The sequence below is a fragment of the Chiloscyllium plagiosum genome, unplaced genomic scaffold (assembly GCF_037043375.1).
Source record: "Chiloscyllium plagiosum isolate Xiang-an unplaced genomic scaffold, Cpla_swu_hap1 HiC_scaffold_11, whole genome shotgun sequence".
Taxonomy (NCBI): Eukaryota; Metazoa; Chordata; class Chondrichthyes; order Orectolobiformes; family Hemiscylliidae; genus Chiloscyllium; species Chiloscyllium plagiosum.
The window spans coordinates 39,325,328-39,344,448 of record NW_028270149.1 but is presented as its reverse complement, the minus strand read 5'-3'; the positions used below and the strand labels follow the sequence as shown (position 1 = coordinate 39,344,448).

Sequence of the window (19,121 nt, the reverse complement as noted above, 5' to 3'; positions counted from 1 at the left end):
TACCAGCTAGTAAAAACCAATCATGCCTCTCTAATTTAATGCAGATTACAAGCCATGATTAATAATACTTCAACTGTACTTTCAGAAACAGATGTGTCTAACAGAATGGATTGTAATGATGCTTACAATATAGCCAATGACATCTCAGAATGGGAGTAATTAAAGACAACATCAATTGGGTACACTGGATTGATACTTAACAAATCCTAATAAAATGTAATGCCCTTACAGTGAAGTTAACTTGCACACAGGTATGAATTTCAAACTATAAATTCACTTGTTCACATTAGGCTTGTAGCAGCTACTTGGCTTGTTATCCAGAAATAGGCTGGAATTGTGTTCCGTATGAATACCTTTCAGTTGGCAATGTGCAGACCAATTGGTAATTTAATGCAAGGGCATTTGCTTCCAAAAATAAAATAAATATTAAGACACAGGAACAGAAGTAGACTATTCAATCATATCATGGCTGATCTGATAATCTGCAGGCTTTACTTGCCTGCACTATCCCCTCATAACCCTTCATTCCCTCACTCATTAATAATCTGTCTAACTCAGGCCTCAATACATTTAACGTCCCAGTCCCTACAGGCTTCAACCGCAAATAATTCTATAGATTCACTGCCCTAAAAGAACAAATTTCTCCGTTGCGCTGTTTTAAATTGGCATCTCCTTCCCTGGAGATTATGCCCTCTGGTACTGGACTTTCTCACATGGGAAACAATCTCAGCATCGATCCTGTCTTATATGTTTCAATAAGGCCTCCTCTCAATTTTCTAAACCTCGTATGAGTACAGGACCAACCTACTCAACCACTCCTCATAAGAAAATCCGTCCATTTCTGGATTAATCTAGTGAACCTTCCCTGAGCTGCCTCCAACATCAGTATATCTTAGGGGCAACCAAAACTGTTCACATATTCTGGGTATGGTCTGATGAGGGCGTTCTATAGTTTTCCCTATGTTATATTCCATTTCTTTTGAAATAAAGGCCAACAGACATTTGGCTTCCCAATTACCTGCTGAATTTGGATGACAGATTTTTGTGATTCATACACAAGAACCCCTAGCTCCCTCTTATGTTGCAGTTTTCGGCAGTCTTTCTCCATTTAAATAATATTCAGCTCCTCTATTCTTCCTGACAAGGTGTATAACTTCACATGTTTCCACATTATAAACCACCTTCTCCATTTGCCCACTCTCTTAACCGGTCTATGTTCCTCTGTAGGCTGTTTACATCATGGTCATCATTTGTCTTTCCACCTCTTTTTAATTTGGTGCAAACTTGCCTGTAGTACATTCATTTCATCATCCAGGTCATTAGCAAGTATAGGAAATAATTTTGGCACCAACATTAATCCCTGCGGCACTTCACTAGTTACAGGTTGCCATCTTGAAATGCCCTGCTTTTTCCCCAACTGTGTCTTCTACTAATCAGCCATTTCCTCTATCAATGCCAACTAACTACCCCTAACACTCTTAGTACATAGCACTATGTATGGTACCTTATCAAACGATGTAACGTATTTTGTAAGGCAATCTGCCTGATCGCCCAGAGCACCAGAACATCTGGTTCAATAATTGATGCTCCTCGTCTGCATTAATTGAACTGTTCAATTAAACTGGGATAACAATGGAATTTGTTAGCAATGCATGCAATGGGGAGCCTTTATCCCTAAGCAGTAACCTTACATTGCTGGAAGAAAGTATGGGTAAGGGTCACACCAATCAGTTGTCTTGATGGATGTCAGTGACGCTGGAGTAGAGTTACCTGATCATTCTGTGGCTTTCACACACCCAATTAGATATCAATTATCTAACAGACCTCCCCATTGTGAAAAAAAGCTGACTGTTTATTATGATTATACAAGAGTAGTCTGCAATACATTAGCTACCAGAGACACCAACCATTCTAGCAGCTGCAGGAACAGGAAAGGTCAGGTAGTGTTCGTAGGTGTGTATGTTAATACCTTAAACAAAGAAGCTAACTTGCCTTTTTTTTGAATGGAAACATAACTTTGGGGGATAACTCTTCTCTGATACATCCTCCATAGTAACACCTTTACCAATTAGAGTTCACTTAGCAATTAATCCAAACACTTTTCTCATGTCCCTTTGAAATTTAGCATTCTTGTATCTATCCTGACGTGTTCAAAATGAAAAGCTTCACCAACATGCGTCTTTTTTCACCACATTAAATTATTCATTCCCTCCACCTTGTAGTGGGAGCAGTATATACCAACTATAGGATACATCACAGTACCCTGCCAGGGATCCTTTGACAGCACTTCCCAATCTACGACATGTACTACTTTGAACTACTAGAGGCTAGGACAGAGGAGCACATCACCAAGTGTCTCTCCAAGCCACATAATATCCTGACTTGGAACTGTATCTGCTCTCCTTCACTTTCACTGGATCAAAATGCTGGAGCATGGTCGCTATAGCATTATGGGTGTACCGACACAACTGGATTGCAGCAGTCCAAGGTGGCAACTCACCACCGCCTTAACAAAGACAATGTGGGATAGGCAATAAATGCAATGAACAAAAATATAACATTTGGAGAAAAGCTCTGGACATACCTCATGGCCACGTTACTTCCATCGATGACTATAGGTCTCAAATTGTCAGAATCATCCACAACTTCATCTTCTAAGGACAGCTCTGGGCTTGTGACTTCTTTTACACACTGGCCCCTGGACACTAGGGTACCTGCGTTACCGACACTAGGAGGCTGTGGCTCAGATTCGCTTTTGTTCCCAAGTCTGACCAGCTCAGCTAAAATGTCATTAATAAGAGCATCTGATCCCAGTTTATTGAGCACAGTTTGTATCTGTTCTCCTGAATATCCTAGTTTTAAGGCAAACTCCATTTTGGCCTGGTATTCCTTATCTAAACTAGCAGCCTTGTCGTCGTCATCATCATCAAATTTGGATTTCCTGTCTTCACTCTGAAATTCCTGTAGGACACTGCATTTGGAAAGAACCGGCCGTTCAAGGCAAGGAGAGCGACAGAGCTGCCGGTGTGGTTTGCTCACAATTGGAGTCCCTTCCTTCTTATTAGGAGGTTGTTCTGAATCACTTTCTGAGCTTGTCCAGTCCTCAGAATCAGCGCTGCAGTCACCAATCTCCAGACGAAGACTCTTGGCTTCTTTGGAGGAGTTGTTCTCCATATTCAACTTCTCAAACATTGACCAGGCAGTCATTACGTTAATTTGTCCTCCTGTTATCTCTACACTTTTCTCTTTTATTTCCAGTACAGCTTGACTTTCATATTCAATGGTATCTTTCAGCTCAATTAACTGTTTCCGTAATGTTGATGTTATGTTCTCACACTTCTTATGTTCTGGAGAGCACAGTGATAGTATATAATCCTGCAAAAAGGAAGAAAATGGATAGTTTAGAGAAGCCTGTAGAAAACACTAATGATTACATCCACAGCAAAGTGAAGCTCACAATATAGTGATCAACTTATTTAAAGTCTGATGGACACTTTCCAATTCTGTTCCTTTTCTGGTACTGTCATTTAATCCACAACTTTATTCCCCTTAGAGAGAGTATTTCTTTCTTCCCTCTTTGTCCCAGTCTTTTTCCCTTACTTTTAACCTGTTAAAATGTTAGCTAAGCACTGCAGTAGCACTCTCTCATCTGTATTAGAAGGTTGAGTTATGGTCTAATTCCAAGACTTCCAGATGTAGTAGTGATGAGGGAAGAGTGATAATGTATTGCAAGGGGTTACCTTTCAGTGAGCTACTAAGACCGCTCTGTCTTCCAGTTTATGTCAGTTCAAAGAACAGTGAGATGTCCTGGTCAATAACTAGCTTTGAACTATAATCAAACAAACAACAAAAACATACAAATATTTGTTTGGTACTACAAAAGTTGCTGGAAAAAGACATTTTGTCAACACTCTGACTTGCACTCATCAAGACAATGAACAATTTTATTAGAGGAGAGCACTGATTAGTGATAGACTCTGATTGCAAGAGATGTTGTCATGGAGTGCAGTTATAATGACTGTCATTTCTGTGAATTTTCCTGATGAGTGCAAGATGAAAGGCTTTGACAAAATGTCTTTTTTCCAGCAACACTCCAAAGCATATTTATTGGCCAGTCAATTAATTCCTTTGTATAATAATGATTATATTATTGAAATAACTGTTCAGTTGACTTTCTTGTAAAGATTCTGTCCAAGTCATTTTTGTCTAATTCGTGTCCCCAATATTTAAAAACCCTGTCAAACACATTTTGCCAGTTCCGTTCCTAAACTTTGAAAACTTTAATATCATCAAAAGTCCTTGACACAGCAGTCGGTGTGCTTATTATAGTGAGAACATCTAATGACTAGGACATTTCAGATTGAAATCAGATTGGATAAATCAGACAGGTGCATTATAAAATAATTTTCAGTTAGGAATTGACAGTACATAGCTCAGAATCCTTGAGAAGTGAAAGGGCCCAGTTTTAATTATTTTGTGCTAGTGGGTGGGTTTTCACAGAGTTAAAAGTTCACCCAAAGAGACTGACAATACCACAAAACAGGCAATCATGCTTCAACTTTGATGTTCTCAAAGAAATATATAGATTTTATCACTGTTCCTGGTCTGAGGCCTACTGTAGTTCAACACTGCTGGACTTGGAGGAGAAGTGTCAGACATGTGACAGGCCACCAACTCTTGGGAGGTTTGGGTGGTTGAGGGGGCAGTGGTGGTGAGCTAAATATCCAATGACTGTAAAGTCCAGTTACGTAGGCTTTCCTATTATTGTGTGGGACCATCAACTCAAGTCTTAATTCTCAGCCACTAAAGCTCTGTTAGCTTACAATTCCACTAGCTTACAGCTACCATAAGCTCTGATAGTTTCACTAATTATTCATTCTTGTATAATTATGTAATGATGCTGATCTTGCCAAACATTCACCCGCTGAGCTCAGAGCAGCAAGAGGTAAAAGCCTTAACAGAACTTCTCCCTTCCCTTAGAGGCATTGTGTCCACGTGGGATGGTTCAACTTAGACACAAGCTGTGACCACGAAACTCCATATAACCTCAGAATCAAAACTGGTATAATCCAGCATATTCACCAGGGCCAAAGCAGTATTTGTCATTCTGGTTTAATAGATTCCTAGAGATTTGATCATATGTTATTTAATCACATGGCACCACATGATACGTAGCCATATATGTTTTGGTCACATACCACTTACACACTTGGAAAAAGTTGCTGCATTTCTTTAGTTGAACATCTACATAACACCATGTTTCAAATAAAATATTGCACTCCTTTGTTTTACAAGGAGATAAATAGCAATTTATGAATATAAGTACTCAATAAATAGAAAGACAAGAAATAATTGAATAGATCTTCTGTGATTCTTCAACAGTATCAATCACAATAAGAAAAACCAAAAGCAATGATACAACTAGAATATATTGATGTGTGCAATTAAGTTATCATGCAAATTGTCTTTATACAACAGAAAAAAGGTGTAAAATAATCCAATAAATAAAACCAAAACCAAACTGAATTAAGTTCACAAATTCCCAATGATCACCGCTGAAGACTAGCTACCAGTAAGTAAGGCTCAATCCTCAAGGTGAAGCACTAAAGTTGCCTGACTTGGATAATAAAAGAAACATAATCGCAGGCCAACACAATATTCCCATCCCGTTGCTTGTTTCTGTCATCTCTTTCTGCCACCACCACCCCACTGCAGTTTGAATTGTTGTCTCTCCTTCCCTCTCCTCCTGTTTGTGTTGTGCTCTCAGGCATAAAAGCTTCCAGCAATTTTCATTGGTGCAATTCTTGCAATCAGCAATGTAGCGATATGAGTGGTCCAAATAATGGAAGCAACACAGTTCTGTAACAAGCCAGCGGAGTGTGTGTGCTTGAACTGTGTGTATGACAACAGATTGGCTGAAGCATCTAACAACAGTATTCAGCTCAGCAATCACTCATTCCAACACCTCCATTTGAAACTGGGAAGTTTGGAAACTTTAACCCTAAAAGACAATCAATGTTTCAAGTAGACAAACTGATTTTCTCATTTACGTATGCTGCTAGAGTGGATTTTACCCATTGATCTGTTCCTCAAGTGAAAGAGGAAGTTGTGGCAGAAGAGGGAGATCACTATTTCAATCATAAGACAATTGAAGCCAGGAAGAGACTTTGTTTCAGTACCCTATTGAGAAAGCTTTCACATACTATTCTTAAACTATAAAAAGGGCAAAAATTGTTTACGCAGTGGTGCAAAACAGACTTGAAATAAATCCATAGCCTATTATATACATTTTTATTTTCCACTGACCTGGAAAATATTGCCAAGATTTAACATTTAGAACTTAGTAAAAAGTAGAAGTGAGTTGAGGAAACAAGTCTCCACTATGAGGTTGAACTATGATCAGGTGTAGTGAAAAGATTAGTTGCCAATTCATGAGATGTCCATTGCAGGCTGCTAGCATACACTACTTTCATTGACAAACCATTCATTTAAGGTCATTCTTGCAAATAACCATCATATTTACTCATTTTTGCGCACGAAGTTCAGTGCATTTAGATATAAAGTAATTAATTGTATGTGAAGCATAAAAACACAATTTTGAGATAGGATAAGGTATTACAAAAAATTAAGTCAGACATCTGAACATTTTGTGGATCAAGACAACTAAATAAATTAACTGGGAAAGAATTCCCTCGTAATCAGAGCACAGGATGCCAGTCATGCCTCAACTATCTCTTTGACCGAGTTATCAAATTACTCCCACTACCTTGCTCTCTCTCTCTCTCTCTCTCTCTCTCTCTCTCTGTCTGTCTGTAGACCTATAATCACTCTGCCCTTCATGAATATACCCACATATTTTGATTGTGGTGTAATTGCAGAGAGAAATATGGAGATTGAGCAGTACCTTAATCAGAAAGCTATTCCAGTGCGAATCTGAACCTTGTAAACATGAAAATGGAAAGGGCTGGTTAATTGCTGTCAATTTCTGTCATCATTTTGAGCTTTTGCACTTTTCACTTATATTCTATAAAAGACAAATATCATACACAAAGATTTACTACCAAACCACCATCTGAGAAACTCAGATGGTTTGGTGTGTACCTTACTCCCTACTCAATAAAGATTTAGGAGATATTAACTAGTGTAAATGTGGGGTATTTTAAAATGTAACTTTACTTGTCAAAGATTCACCAGCTGGATATTTCCAACATTTTCTGTCTTGATTAGATTAGATTCCCTACAGTGTGGAAACAGGCCCTTTGGCCCAACAAGTCCACACTGACCCTCCAAAGAACAACCCATCCCACGCTGATTAATACACCTAACACTACAGGCAATTTAACATGGCCAATTCACTTGACCTGCACATCTTTGGACTGGGGGAGGAAACCGGAGCACCCAAAGGAAACCCACGCAGACACAGGGAGAATGTCCAAACTCCACACAGAGGCTGGGATTGAACCTGGGGACCCTGGTGCTGTGAGGCAGCAGAGCTCACCCACTAAGCCACCATGTCATCTTTATTGCAATGAGTTAGTGACTATGTTTTAGAAAGTTGGTTCTCTGATAATCTAAACTTAACTAAAATACAAAGGAAAACAGGATTTCTCTTTTTTCGCCCCTTTCTCCTGATGGAAAAAACATGCATCCAAAACATTGTATCCTTTCTTGAGTCTTCAGTGTATTCCAACGATTCATATATTCAAATGATAAATTCCAATAAAACTGTAAAACATAAACCAGGTAGGAAAGTAACACTAAGTATTAAATTAAATAGATAATTCCATTGAAAAAACATTTAGGGAAGATCTACAAAGCCAAGAAACATTTGAGTCTCTAATGCTTCAGCTGGGCAACCTCAAATTACACTTGGTTCCTGAGATATTCTAGTGTCAAAGGGCACAGAGAGTGCAACCAGAAGTGTGATATCTTCACAGCAGCCCACATGTATATCTGATAACTTTGAAATTGGTTGTCACATGCATTGACACAGATCAAGTGAAAAGAAAATCAAACATAAGGATTGCCTAACTAGGCACACAATACATGATGTAAATGTGACCAATTTTTATAGCTACCCAAGTAAATCAGCAGACCATTAACGGAATTTTTTTTTTAAGAATGCTACAGGTATTTCAATTTTAAGGAGTTGAAGTCAAGTGATTCAGTCATGGTTCAATGACCAAGTACTGGTGAAAAATCTGTGTTAAACATACATATGATATATGTGCAAGATGTGGAACGTGTGTACTGTTAAAACTTTTCTCTTCTTCCCGATCTCTGCAGAAATATCTGATTATTGTTAAGATATTGAAAAGATGCTTTATTGGATGCAGTTCCCCAGCTAACAGAAGGGTATATTTGGCCATGCGCCTCCCTCCCAGCTGCTGTCGCAACGACTGGAAAGAATTACACAGCTTGTAACAGTGGGATTGAACTCGACTAGAGTGCCTGCAACTGAATTCTGAATTGACATGAACTCTCCTGGACAGAAGTATTGGAAGGGCAATTGGTGCTTGCAGAACTGGACCTTAGGCAAAGATAATTTTCTTCATTTTTCTGAAGGAACTAAGCAAAGACTTAAAACAAAATGTGATAGTCACCTCTTCACATCACATGGATAGGAACATTAGGCTTACAAATCAAAAGACAACACAGGAAGCTATAATGTTTCTTCTGTATTTTTATGAAAGGAGTTAAAACTGCATTGTAGCACAAATGTATCAGTTGATCTCAATTAACTTACCACTTCATAATGACCTGTTCAATCCACCTGGTGCTTGCCTTCCATCTTAGTAAAGTCACCATAGCCCCACAGGACCACAGGGCTGCTTTCTAAGGATAGTGACAACTGGTCTGAGTTTAACAATGACGGTCACCATGACTCAGGTGACGGATTCAGAAGGCATTCATGTTGACCTCACCCTAGCATCACCCTGCCTCACAAGCCATCCAACTAACTGAACCTCCCCACCCCCCCCTTTCCACCTTAATGCCCACATGAAGCAACCTGCCTGACCTGTCTACCAGCAGACACCCACTGGATCAAAAATAAACTGGCAACACAGGAAGTCACTAACAAGTTCCTTGTGTTAAGAGGGATTCCTGAAAAACAGCTTTAGAACAAGCTGGAGCTTCTGCATAAACAATTGCCATTGCTGTCGCCTCAGACACAAGAAAATGCCGCAAATTACCAGTGATTCAGAACAAGTGGTGGACTAATCATCTTAGACTCAGGAAATAAGGAGACAACTGCTTAGTTCCAGGGATCTTTATTCACTAAATGAATAAATCAAAAGCTGATCTAGTGACTCTTCGAATCAATTAATATGGAAAACAATCTCAAATACTCCATTTTGTCACTATGCAATAATATTGTATGTCAATACTGATATTGAAACATTACAATACAATACTGGCATCTAAACTAAGTCAATATACTTTTACTTCAATATCTCAATTTACTTCTGGTCACCGACAGGTCTATAATCACAGGCAGTTTAAAATTACATGCTACAGCTAACTTACAATTAGATCACTGGAAATTTGGACTGATTTATTCTTAATCACCAAATTAAAATTGTTAGAAATACAGCAGCATTCCCTCACTAAAACTATTAATTTAAAACCACACTATAAAAAGTCATTGGCTAGTACAAAATGTAATTTTAGGAAGGCCAGAGACCTGAAAGAAGCAAATTTATCCACAAGTACTCATTGTTACAAAAAAAAAAATCCATTACATCTCACTGGACAAACTGCTCAACCTCATTTTGATCTCCATTATTCTTCCAGATACTTATATTCACAAGATCCAACCCTATATCTTTTCCCAGTAAAATGCAAACTTTTTCTTTATTCTATAAATACTTCCAGCATTTTCTTTCAAATTCTAAAGTCTTTCCCCAACTGTCATGAAAAAGCCAGTCCTTGTTGGGTTATACACAACTCAATGTCACTGACTTGTTAGCTGTCCAGACTTGATAGGCTAAATGGTCTCCTTCTGTGCCTCTGAAACTCTTAAATACCAAGTGCCACCTGGTTCAGTTCTACAATCATCTTCACTGACGGTCACAGCATTGTTCTACTTTTGACTAACTTTTCACTCAGTTCAAATGATATCAGCAAATTTAACGGTGACCAAGAGGAGAACTTTGGTTCTTCTGTTTTTACATGCTGTCGTCACCAGCCTAACCACCAATGTACCTGAACACGTTCACATACATTCTGGGAAATGAGATCTTTCTTGTAACTGGAGTCAGCACACAAGGCACTAAACTTAATGGCCACACTGATGATCCAGGGTCTACTGCGTGCAAAGTAAGTGAGATCCGGGAGACCTAATAATCAAGCACTCGTCTGCCTGCCGCTGAGATTCCTGGTGCCTTCAGAACAAAGATTTTACCTTCAAGTGTTGCCATACACAGTTGGTAACACTTCACATCCAGCAATGCCAATGGGAGAGTTGGTCACTGCTAGAATCCCAGGAGGTGGAGGACAAGGGGAAACCAGCAAAAGGGCAGCATCGTATAGTTCAGTTCCTAGTCTCCGGGTCTTCAACATCACGTAATTTAAGGCAAATAGTATTAGTAGCTACCTTTGATCTTGAACTTAGCGTTTTTCCAGAAATCAAAATGTTACAAAATAAATCATCTTGTAAATATTGCTGATGTATCGATTTCTCTTCACGCTCCTACTCCTGCATATAAACTTGGACCAGATTTTCTTGGCCAAATAGGTACATATTAAATAGAGACAGTAAAATAAATGGTAGGTTTGCCAGGGAAAAATTTGGCTGGCAACATCTTGGACACAGCCAGTCAATAGATGATTAAAGCCCGACAAGGAGTGATGTTCTAGGCTTCACTGACATTTTGCTAACAGTAGAACTGTCCTTCTCCATGTGCAGAAGCAGTCAGCTTAATGACAGCAGCTTCTCCTGGCAAGTCAGGGACTTTGGATCATTGTAGTGCCAAGCATCCAGTGCCAATGACAGTTCTGTCATCCAGAAAGGATGTATCCACAACCCGAACAATTCACCTGGAGGGTTTTGCTCTTTGCTCTCAGGAGCCCACTGGCTTCGGTCCTTATCACTTTTAATGTTCATGAACACTTCCAAGAACAGCTCCATGTTAATGTAGAACATGGACCAGTACAACCAATCTGCCTCAGCGGCACCCACCTCTATGCCTGTTGAGTGGCTAAAGTGCAAGAGCTGCAGCCTCAGATTTAGCCTGTTGTGTGAAGACCCACTTGTTCTCATTAACGAGATTGTGGCAGTCAATTCTGGGAAAATTACTCTAGTGGGTACACTGCTTTAACATATAGCCCACGACTCCCATCTGGTTCAGATGCTGGGGTCCTGAAACCACAGTTAAATACAGCTCAATATGTCCCTGGATTGTGAAGTAATTGGATTAACCTTGACAACAAGTTTATCCATTTCCTGACAGCAATAAGTTCAACATCTGTTAAACTTTAAAAGAATCAACGTTTATCTTGTAATGCTGGAAGTCCTGCAAAGTTCCAGAATAAAAGAAGAAGAACTCTTATCTTCTTCAGTCAGTCACAAAGTCAAAGTCCAGGAGAATTATCAGCATCAAGCTACTTTAAACATAACTTCTTCAGCAATCAGTCAGTCACTATTCAAGCAGCTGAACAGATCCTTCTGAGTAAAGGGAATATCACCAGGTTTGCAATTGAAGTTCTACTAATTTAACTGGCTGGCTTACAGTCACAGATTTGAGTTGACTGATGAGAATGATTAACTCTATATACCTCCCTTTAGTGTTCTCGATTTCCAAACACCATAGCATTAAATCATTAAACACTTGAAAAGCACGTGCAATCATAGTACCATGCAGGGGAAGAGAACTTAACTTCTATCTGTACATGAGATAATCCTAATTATAACTCTTGCTCAATATTACTCAGTGCGACACCACCTACAGGAGTGTTGGACAGTTTTACTTTCCTGGATTTCACATCTCTACCTCTCTCGTAAAATTAAATAAATGCTAAAAAAGGTTTCTGTAAAGTCCACTTTGAAACAGCATAAAATGACCGAGGGCCCATAATACATTGGTACTGGATGCAGAAGGGCGGATCATTGCTCCAGAGGTGTCTCTTTACATATCTGAACTGGTTGATTAAAAATGTCTAAAATGGCCAAGTGTGTATTTAAGTTCATGCAAATTTATACAACTGGAATAATGCAAAGGCCAATATGATTGAACAGACAGATGACAGCGCCAAAACTTTATTTAATCTCATAGCACACGAGAAAAACTGCTCACTTCTTCACACAGAGGGTGGTATGTGTACAGAATGAGCTGCCAGAGGATGTGGTGGAGGCTGATACAATTGCAACATTTAAGAGGCATTTGGATGTGTATATGAATAGGAAGGGTTTGGAGGGATATGGGCCGGGTGCTGGCAGGTGGGACTACATTGGGTTGGGATATCTGGTCGGCATGGACGGGTTGGACCGAAGGGTCTGTTTCCATGCTGTACATCTCTATGACTCCATGACGTGAGAAAACTACCTTTACAGAAGCATTCAGCTGGATTTTATGGTCATCATACCCCCACAACCCATCTTGAAAGTGAGGGGACAGGCTAAGCAGGCCATGAAATTGGGCTATGAAAATGTTGTTCCCGTGCTTTCTCACTCACCCGACGCCAATTTAACTCCAAAGGGAAAGGATTTAGGAGATCTGCTCACCACCTCAGCTCTGATCCAGTTGAAGCTCTTCATGGGCACGATGGGAGAAGCCCACGGTAGGTGTGCAGCTCTGCAGCTTTCACTGGCTGTGCTGATGTCTGGGCAGCTGGGGCAGGCAATGACAGTAATTCCTTTCTTGCCCATTGGAGGGTCCCCACAAAAGCTTCCTAATCCCTCCTCCACAACTAAATCGTCCCCAACACAATCCTGTCCATCTGAAATCCCAATTCTTCACTCTGGCTGATAACTAACACCCAGCTTGATGGCTGTTGGGTCAGTCACATAGCTGTGGGGAAAGTCAGTAAAGCACTGTGGGGTGGGAGGAGAGGCCATTCCCAATTTTTATACTGGGGTTAGGGACCATGCACACTTTGTAAAGTCCAGCCCATAGAAGTCAAATCTCTCCTGGTAAATTGAAACTTTAAAATAATTTCTAATATTTCACTGTCAGTAATGTTCTGAATAAATAGTGTCTATACTTTGTGGATCCTAGTACCAACTGAGAAGTAAATTCAAACAAATATATATTACATGGTCATCATATGTTTCACACACATACATACTATAATGGAATCAAAGATGAAATAAATCAAATCGTGTTGCTTTAAAATTAATTGTATTTTTAGCAAATGGTTTACATTCGGTAACAGGTATTGAAAAATCCACTTAAAGGCTTTCAATAATAATCATGTAAAATAATTCTTCAAAACCCTGGAACAAGATTTGGTGTATTGTGCTCCTTTTGGGAAAGGAAATAATGACCTATGATGCATTAAATTAAATACTTAGATCTTGTCAATGACTTTATCAAGTTGGGAGGGGCAGGGGAGAGGGTGTGGTTTGTCTGATTGCTGAAGTGAACAATGAACCTGAGGAGTCTTGATGGCAGAGGACTGGTGATCAAAACAGTTTGTAATCTTTTCCATAACTTGTTCCAGAGTCTGGCTGGAACTCAGCATATTCACTAACTGATGGGCAAACAAAAGAAAGAATTTAATGGCTGGAGGGTGTAGGTGGCACTCCTGGGAATTAGAGCACCAGAAAATGGAGGCTGAAGGGATCACTAAGGCTAGGCAGGCCCAAACCTCTGAGACTTCAGAACAACGCTCCTGCTTCTTTCAACCCACAAAGATACCTTAGAAAAAGCTTGTATGTCCCAAGTTAATATTGAGGTACAGCAGGAAAGAAACAGGATTAGAGAGGCTAAGTGACAGCTTTCATTTTTATCTGCTTGAAGCATTGTATTATTGTGCAGTTACAGTCCACAGCCCAAAAGTGAATCTCACCACCTCTAAACTCAAGCACGCTGACACTACTCAGACAGCACTCAATCTGTTGTTCAGGAACACCTTGACATTTCAATTACATAAGATTTGTTAACATTGCCTATCAGTACATTTTCTAAATCCGTTAACAAATTTTAAACATCAAGTTGCAAGCAGTATTTACTCAGGTTTGTCACTGCATTCTGTAACTTCAGCCACAGTTCAAGTGGACATATCAGAAACTTCACCATTACACTTCACTAAACTTTCTTGACACATGCCTATATAAAAACTTAATATATTGGTATTACTCCAATTTTATAAATGACTGATAACGCAAAGGCTAATATGATTAAAGAGTCAGAAGATAGCACCAAAATATTTTATTGGAGAAAGCTGTTTGGCCCACTTATGCTATTACTGAAGTGGTCTGGTCCAATTTCTTTGCCCTTTTCCATAGCCTTTTATACGCTTCCTTTTCAAATGCTCAGTTGCCATTTGTGGTAACGAATTCCCTATTCCAAGAACCATGTACAAGAAACATTTTTTGGTTTTCCTCTTTATTCTTGCAGTGATAATCTTCAACTAATGTTGCCTTGTTTTTAACATGCCAAGCAGTGAAACCATCTATAACCTCTCAAAACATTCCACAATTTCAAAAAATATCTGTTTAAACATTCACATCCTTTTTCATATCATAACCTCTTAACCTTGATATCATTCTAAAGTCCAAAACAATTGAGAGTTACTAGTGATCTTTAGTACTATGGATCTGAAATACTAAAACCAAATGAAACACACGCCACTTCTATTTTTAACATCTTTTATTAAAACCACTGATACAGCTGGTTTCCTACATAACACGCTCACCATATGTTCCACTGTCAAATACTATTACTTATCTAGATGGTGAGGAGGGGCTGTACAACTGTTTAAATCTGTAGAAAATATATTGTCCATACTCCATAACATACTCACAGTAAAGTCTAGCTCACACCAAGCCTAAATAGTGCTTTAAGAGTCTGCAATCCACTCTAGAGAGCTGTACAACTATATGTCTTCTGTTCTGGCAGGCACAACGTCTGGCTACTTTGGGGGATTACCAGTCATTCCTTTTTAATACACTCACACCCGCCCACAGCTGTGACGCAACGAAATTCAGACAACAACGAATCATGCTCTACTGCTGAGCTATTTCAGTGACGTCTTTGTCTGTATCAGCACTTCCCTACGCCAAGCCCTAAGCTAGTTCATGAAAATTAATCTGCTGTGGTTCAATTGCAGATTTGAGAAATAATTATAATACATATATTGATCAAACTGAATCATTAAAATAAAACTCAACAGTAAAATTACTTTCTTACTCGCTCCAAAGGACCAACAATTTTCCGTGAATTAATATTTATTTTTAGATTACAATTGCTATATACATCTTATGATGATAACAGAGCACACACTGTCAGGATCTAAAGACCAAGACAACACCAGGTTCAGTTCCCTTGTCTATGGTGAGCCTGCAGCTTTCAACATAAATGGCAGTCAGGGTGTTACAACTAATGTCCATGACCTAAAGAAAGGAAATGATCTTAGCTCAGCAATGCTGGGAAATATACAGTTTTAGGATAAGAACAGTCACAGCTGCAATAAAAACAGAAAAGGTGACACCCTCTGTGAGTAAAGAAAAAGTTATTGTCGCAAATCCAATAAGGCATTTCTTTGGAACTAGGTTCCCTAGCACTTTCTGCTTTCATTTCAGAACTCCAGAATCTGCAGTGCTTTGCTTTCACAGCAGTCTCAGCTACGATGCCTTCCACAGTTGAATAGCCCAATCGACACAATGACATTTGATGAAGCCCCATGTCGTGAACACTGCAGAGCAAGTGGTTTTGCTGGAAAATTGTAGCTGTCTTGTGCACTATTATTATTAAAATCACAGACTGCTTAACTTCAATTTACGATACATTTCCTCCTGCTTCCCATTGATTCTATGCTCTGGCACTTACAATTTTCACACTCTAACATTTCATTACAGGGCACCAGAAAATACCATGTGCCACACACACCTTTCACTCATCTAACTTTCACTTCTAGGTGCAATTAGTTCACTTGTACAACTAATTGGCCTAAAGTCAACTAATTCAACACATTTTAGGAAGTGAATCTTGGGAAGCTTTTCCTTATTATTCAATGCATAACTGGATGCTTCAGCCCAATAAGTCACTGAAACTTAAACTGGAATGCATAACTTCATTCTGCATCCCAAGCAAATTATTACTTACTGCAATAATTCCTCCATTCAGTGCTGTTGTGACTGCTTGGTGACAATGCCATCCTAGTTTCAGTTCATGTTCTGTTGACTGCTTGATTAAGAGTGTGGACTCAAGCACCATGTCAGCACATATGACAGGATGACATTCTAGGCATTACTCAAGGAATACCGTAAAACCGGCAAGAAGGTAAAGATAGCATTCTTGATTGAAGAGGATAGAAGACTTTCTTGGAACCTATCTTACAAGTATTCAACCAAAAGAAAACAGACAGTGCATATGTGAAAGACGACATTTTCACACTGCATTTGTTCTGTAACTTGTACTCAGTCAATAGTATTGCTGAACGTGCCAACTCACTCACAAAAGGGAATTTTCGGGATGTGACAAACTAATTAAACGTTCACATTCATCAAAAGAATACCAGCCAGCTTCCAAGTCAGCAGCATGTTGAAATGAAGGTTGGCTCCAACATGCAAATATTGGAGTACGATATGAGCGATTTGATTTCCTGAGTGACAGTTCCAGCATTTACCATAATGGAAATTCTCTGAGACGGCTGCCTATCAACAAAGCAACAAGCTGCATTATATGTGCCTTGCAGTCATTGAAAAGTATTTATTCACCAAATATCAAGAGCAAGCCACACTACAACTATCAAAGCTCTCATGGCACAAGAAGAAACTACTAATTTAGTAGGTAAGCAAAGTAATATAAAGAAAACCTGCCTGTGCAAGCAAGAGTCAATCTTCAGGGGTACCCTAAACTTCTATCAAAGTTCAATTTTTCATAAATATACTATAATCTGTACATTGCAAACCCATGCATAATTAGTCAAAGATCTCTCTGTCAGAGAAAGATTAAGTGGTTACATAGCTTGAGGGGTGACACTTCACATTAACATGGCAAGAAAGAAGCCCTCCCCCCCCCACAATGAACAACCACAGCTGGTGCAGGAATTGAACTGGTGTCACTGGCTTCATGCTGCATCACACTATCGAAGTAACTAAGCTGACTTACTTCCCTCAACCCTCTCCCCCACATTATGCACAAAGAATATATAATTTTATAGCCAAGAAGTGCGAGATAGAAGGACACTTCATGGGAAAGACAGACATACCAGAACCATCACAAGAAGTAAATATTTTATTGGAATAAAACAAAAACAAATTGTAAAAAAAAAGTGTCCTTTGCATAATAAGCCAAACCAAGGCACTTCACAAGGCATTATAAAAGAAAATATGACTTTGAGTTAGATAAAGAGACATCAGTGTTAATGATCAAAGTTTGGTCAATTAGATGAGTTTTCAGTGAGGGAATCCAGATCTTTTGCCCAGATAACAGATATAATTGCCTCACTATTGGCAATTAAAGTCAAGAATGCTAAAGAGCTGGAACTGGAAGAGAAGAGCGATCAGGAAGGATTGTGAAGCTGGAAATTACAGGGATGGAAAGAGATGAAGTATTTGAAAACAATGAATGAGAGTTTTAAAATTGAGGCACTGATTTACTATGTACATTGCAGTGATAGGAAACAGGCTATGATGAGTGTTAGGGCACACGGAGCAGGGTTTTGGATCATACCAAGCTTATGCAGTTGGAAGCACCTTGAGATTTAAATACGACTAACATTGGAACAATTTGGGGCAACCTACAATTCCAGGGCGCGTGACATTGAAGAGTTTGTACCAGCGGCTGAAAACAATACTTTGGTCTTTCCAATGTTTAAATGAAAGAAATTTCTGCTCATCTAGTATATGGTGTCAGATAAGTTGTCATATTATTTATAGGCAGTGCAAGGTTTGAGAGGGGTGCTGTGGTGGTGCTGAGTGCAATGTGCATATATATGGAAACAAACATGTTTTAGGTGATGTTGTAGGGAAGCATCATGCAAATTAGAAACAGAAAGGGACCAAGGATCGATGTGGCCACTGGAGTTAAATGTTGCAGGAACAGGAAGAGAAGTCACTGTAATTAATACTCTGGCTATGACTTATAGTTAATAACAGAACCAGGCGGGTGCAGTCCCATCCAGCAGGATAACACTGGAGAGATGCTGGAAGAGGATCAAGCAAATAAAAAAAACTAAAGAATGAAAGAATCCATACAGTGCAAAGGCAGGCCATTCGGCTCATCGAGAACACACTGATCCTCTGAACAGCATCCCACCCAGACCCACCCCACTAGGCTATCCCTGTAACATTACGTTTCCCATGGCTAATCCACTTTGACTGCACATCCCTAGATATTAGGGGCAATTTAGCATAGCTAATTGTCCTAACCAGCAAATGTTTGGACTATGGGCAGAAACCAGAGCGCTGGGAGGAAACCCACACAAACACAGGGAGAATATGCAAACTCCACACTTGCCCAAGGCTGGAATCGAACCCAGGCCTCTGGCGCTGTGAAGCAGCACTGGTAACCACTCACCCACCGCACCACCCTTTTTTTTCACGTTATAGTATTCACATTTTATTCAAATCTTACACATTGGATACACGATAAGCAAGCATTCTAGTTCAGACTTCTTCCCTGGAAAACCCACAGTGCTTTAACCAACCTATGGGAAATATAGTGTATAAAGGTTTCTCTTCCTCATCCAGTCAGCAAAATAAAGCCCTGACAATGACTTTATTAGTAAATTTCTTTACTAATAAATGATAAAATAACGATTGAAGTTAAGATCCAGTTCCAAGAATCTAAGTTATTGAGAAAATGTGTTTGGGCTCCACTTTTACCACTTATTTTATGATAATACACCCTCAATTGTTATTTCCCAATAGTCCCCAACATCTTTGTTGAAATATCCCCTCACTTATCATCAATTTCAAACATTTAGGAGATAGAAATTCTTCACAATACAAT

The 19,121-nt window shown here is 39.3% G+C and overlaps 1 protein-coding gene across 2 annotated transcripts in view; it reads right to left on the bottom strand.

Annotated features, from left to right (window-relative positions):
- zc3h12b (zinc finger CCCH-type containing 12B) overlaps positions 1-19,121 on the bottom strand; it is a 95,547-nt gene that overhangs the window by 8,011 nt on the left and 68,415 nt on the right. The window contains exons 1-2 of one of the 2 annotated variants that reach the window (XM_043704840.2): positions 14,968-15,040; positions 2,585-3,375 (exon numbers count right to left, since the gene is read on the bottom strand). In XM_043704840.2, coding sequence (XP_043560775.2) covers positions 2,585-3,207 — 623 coding nt within the window. In that variant the 5' untranslated portion in view covers positions 3,208-3,375; positions 14,968-15,040. Of the gene's footprint in view, positions 1-2,584; positions 3,376-14,967; positions 15,041-19,121 lie in introns of those variants that run through there. The other variant, XM_043704839.2, reaches the window with a different exon arrangement.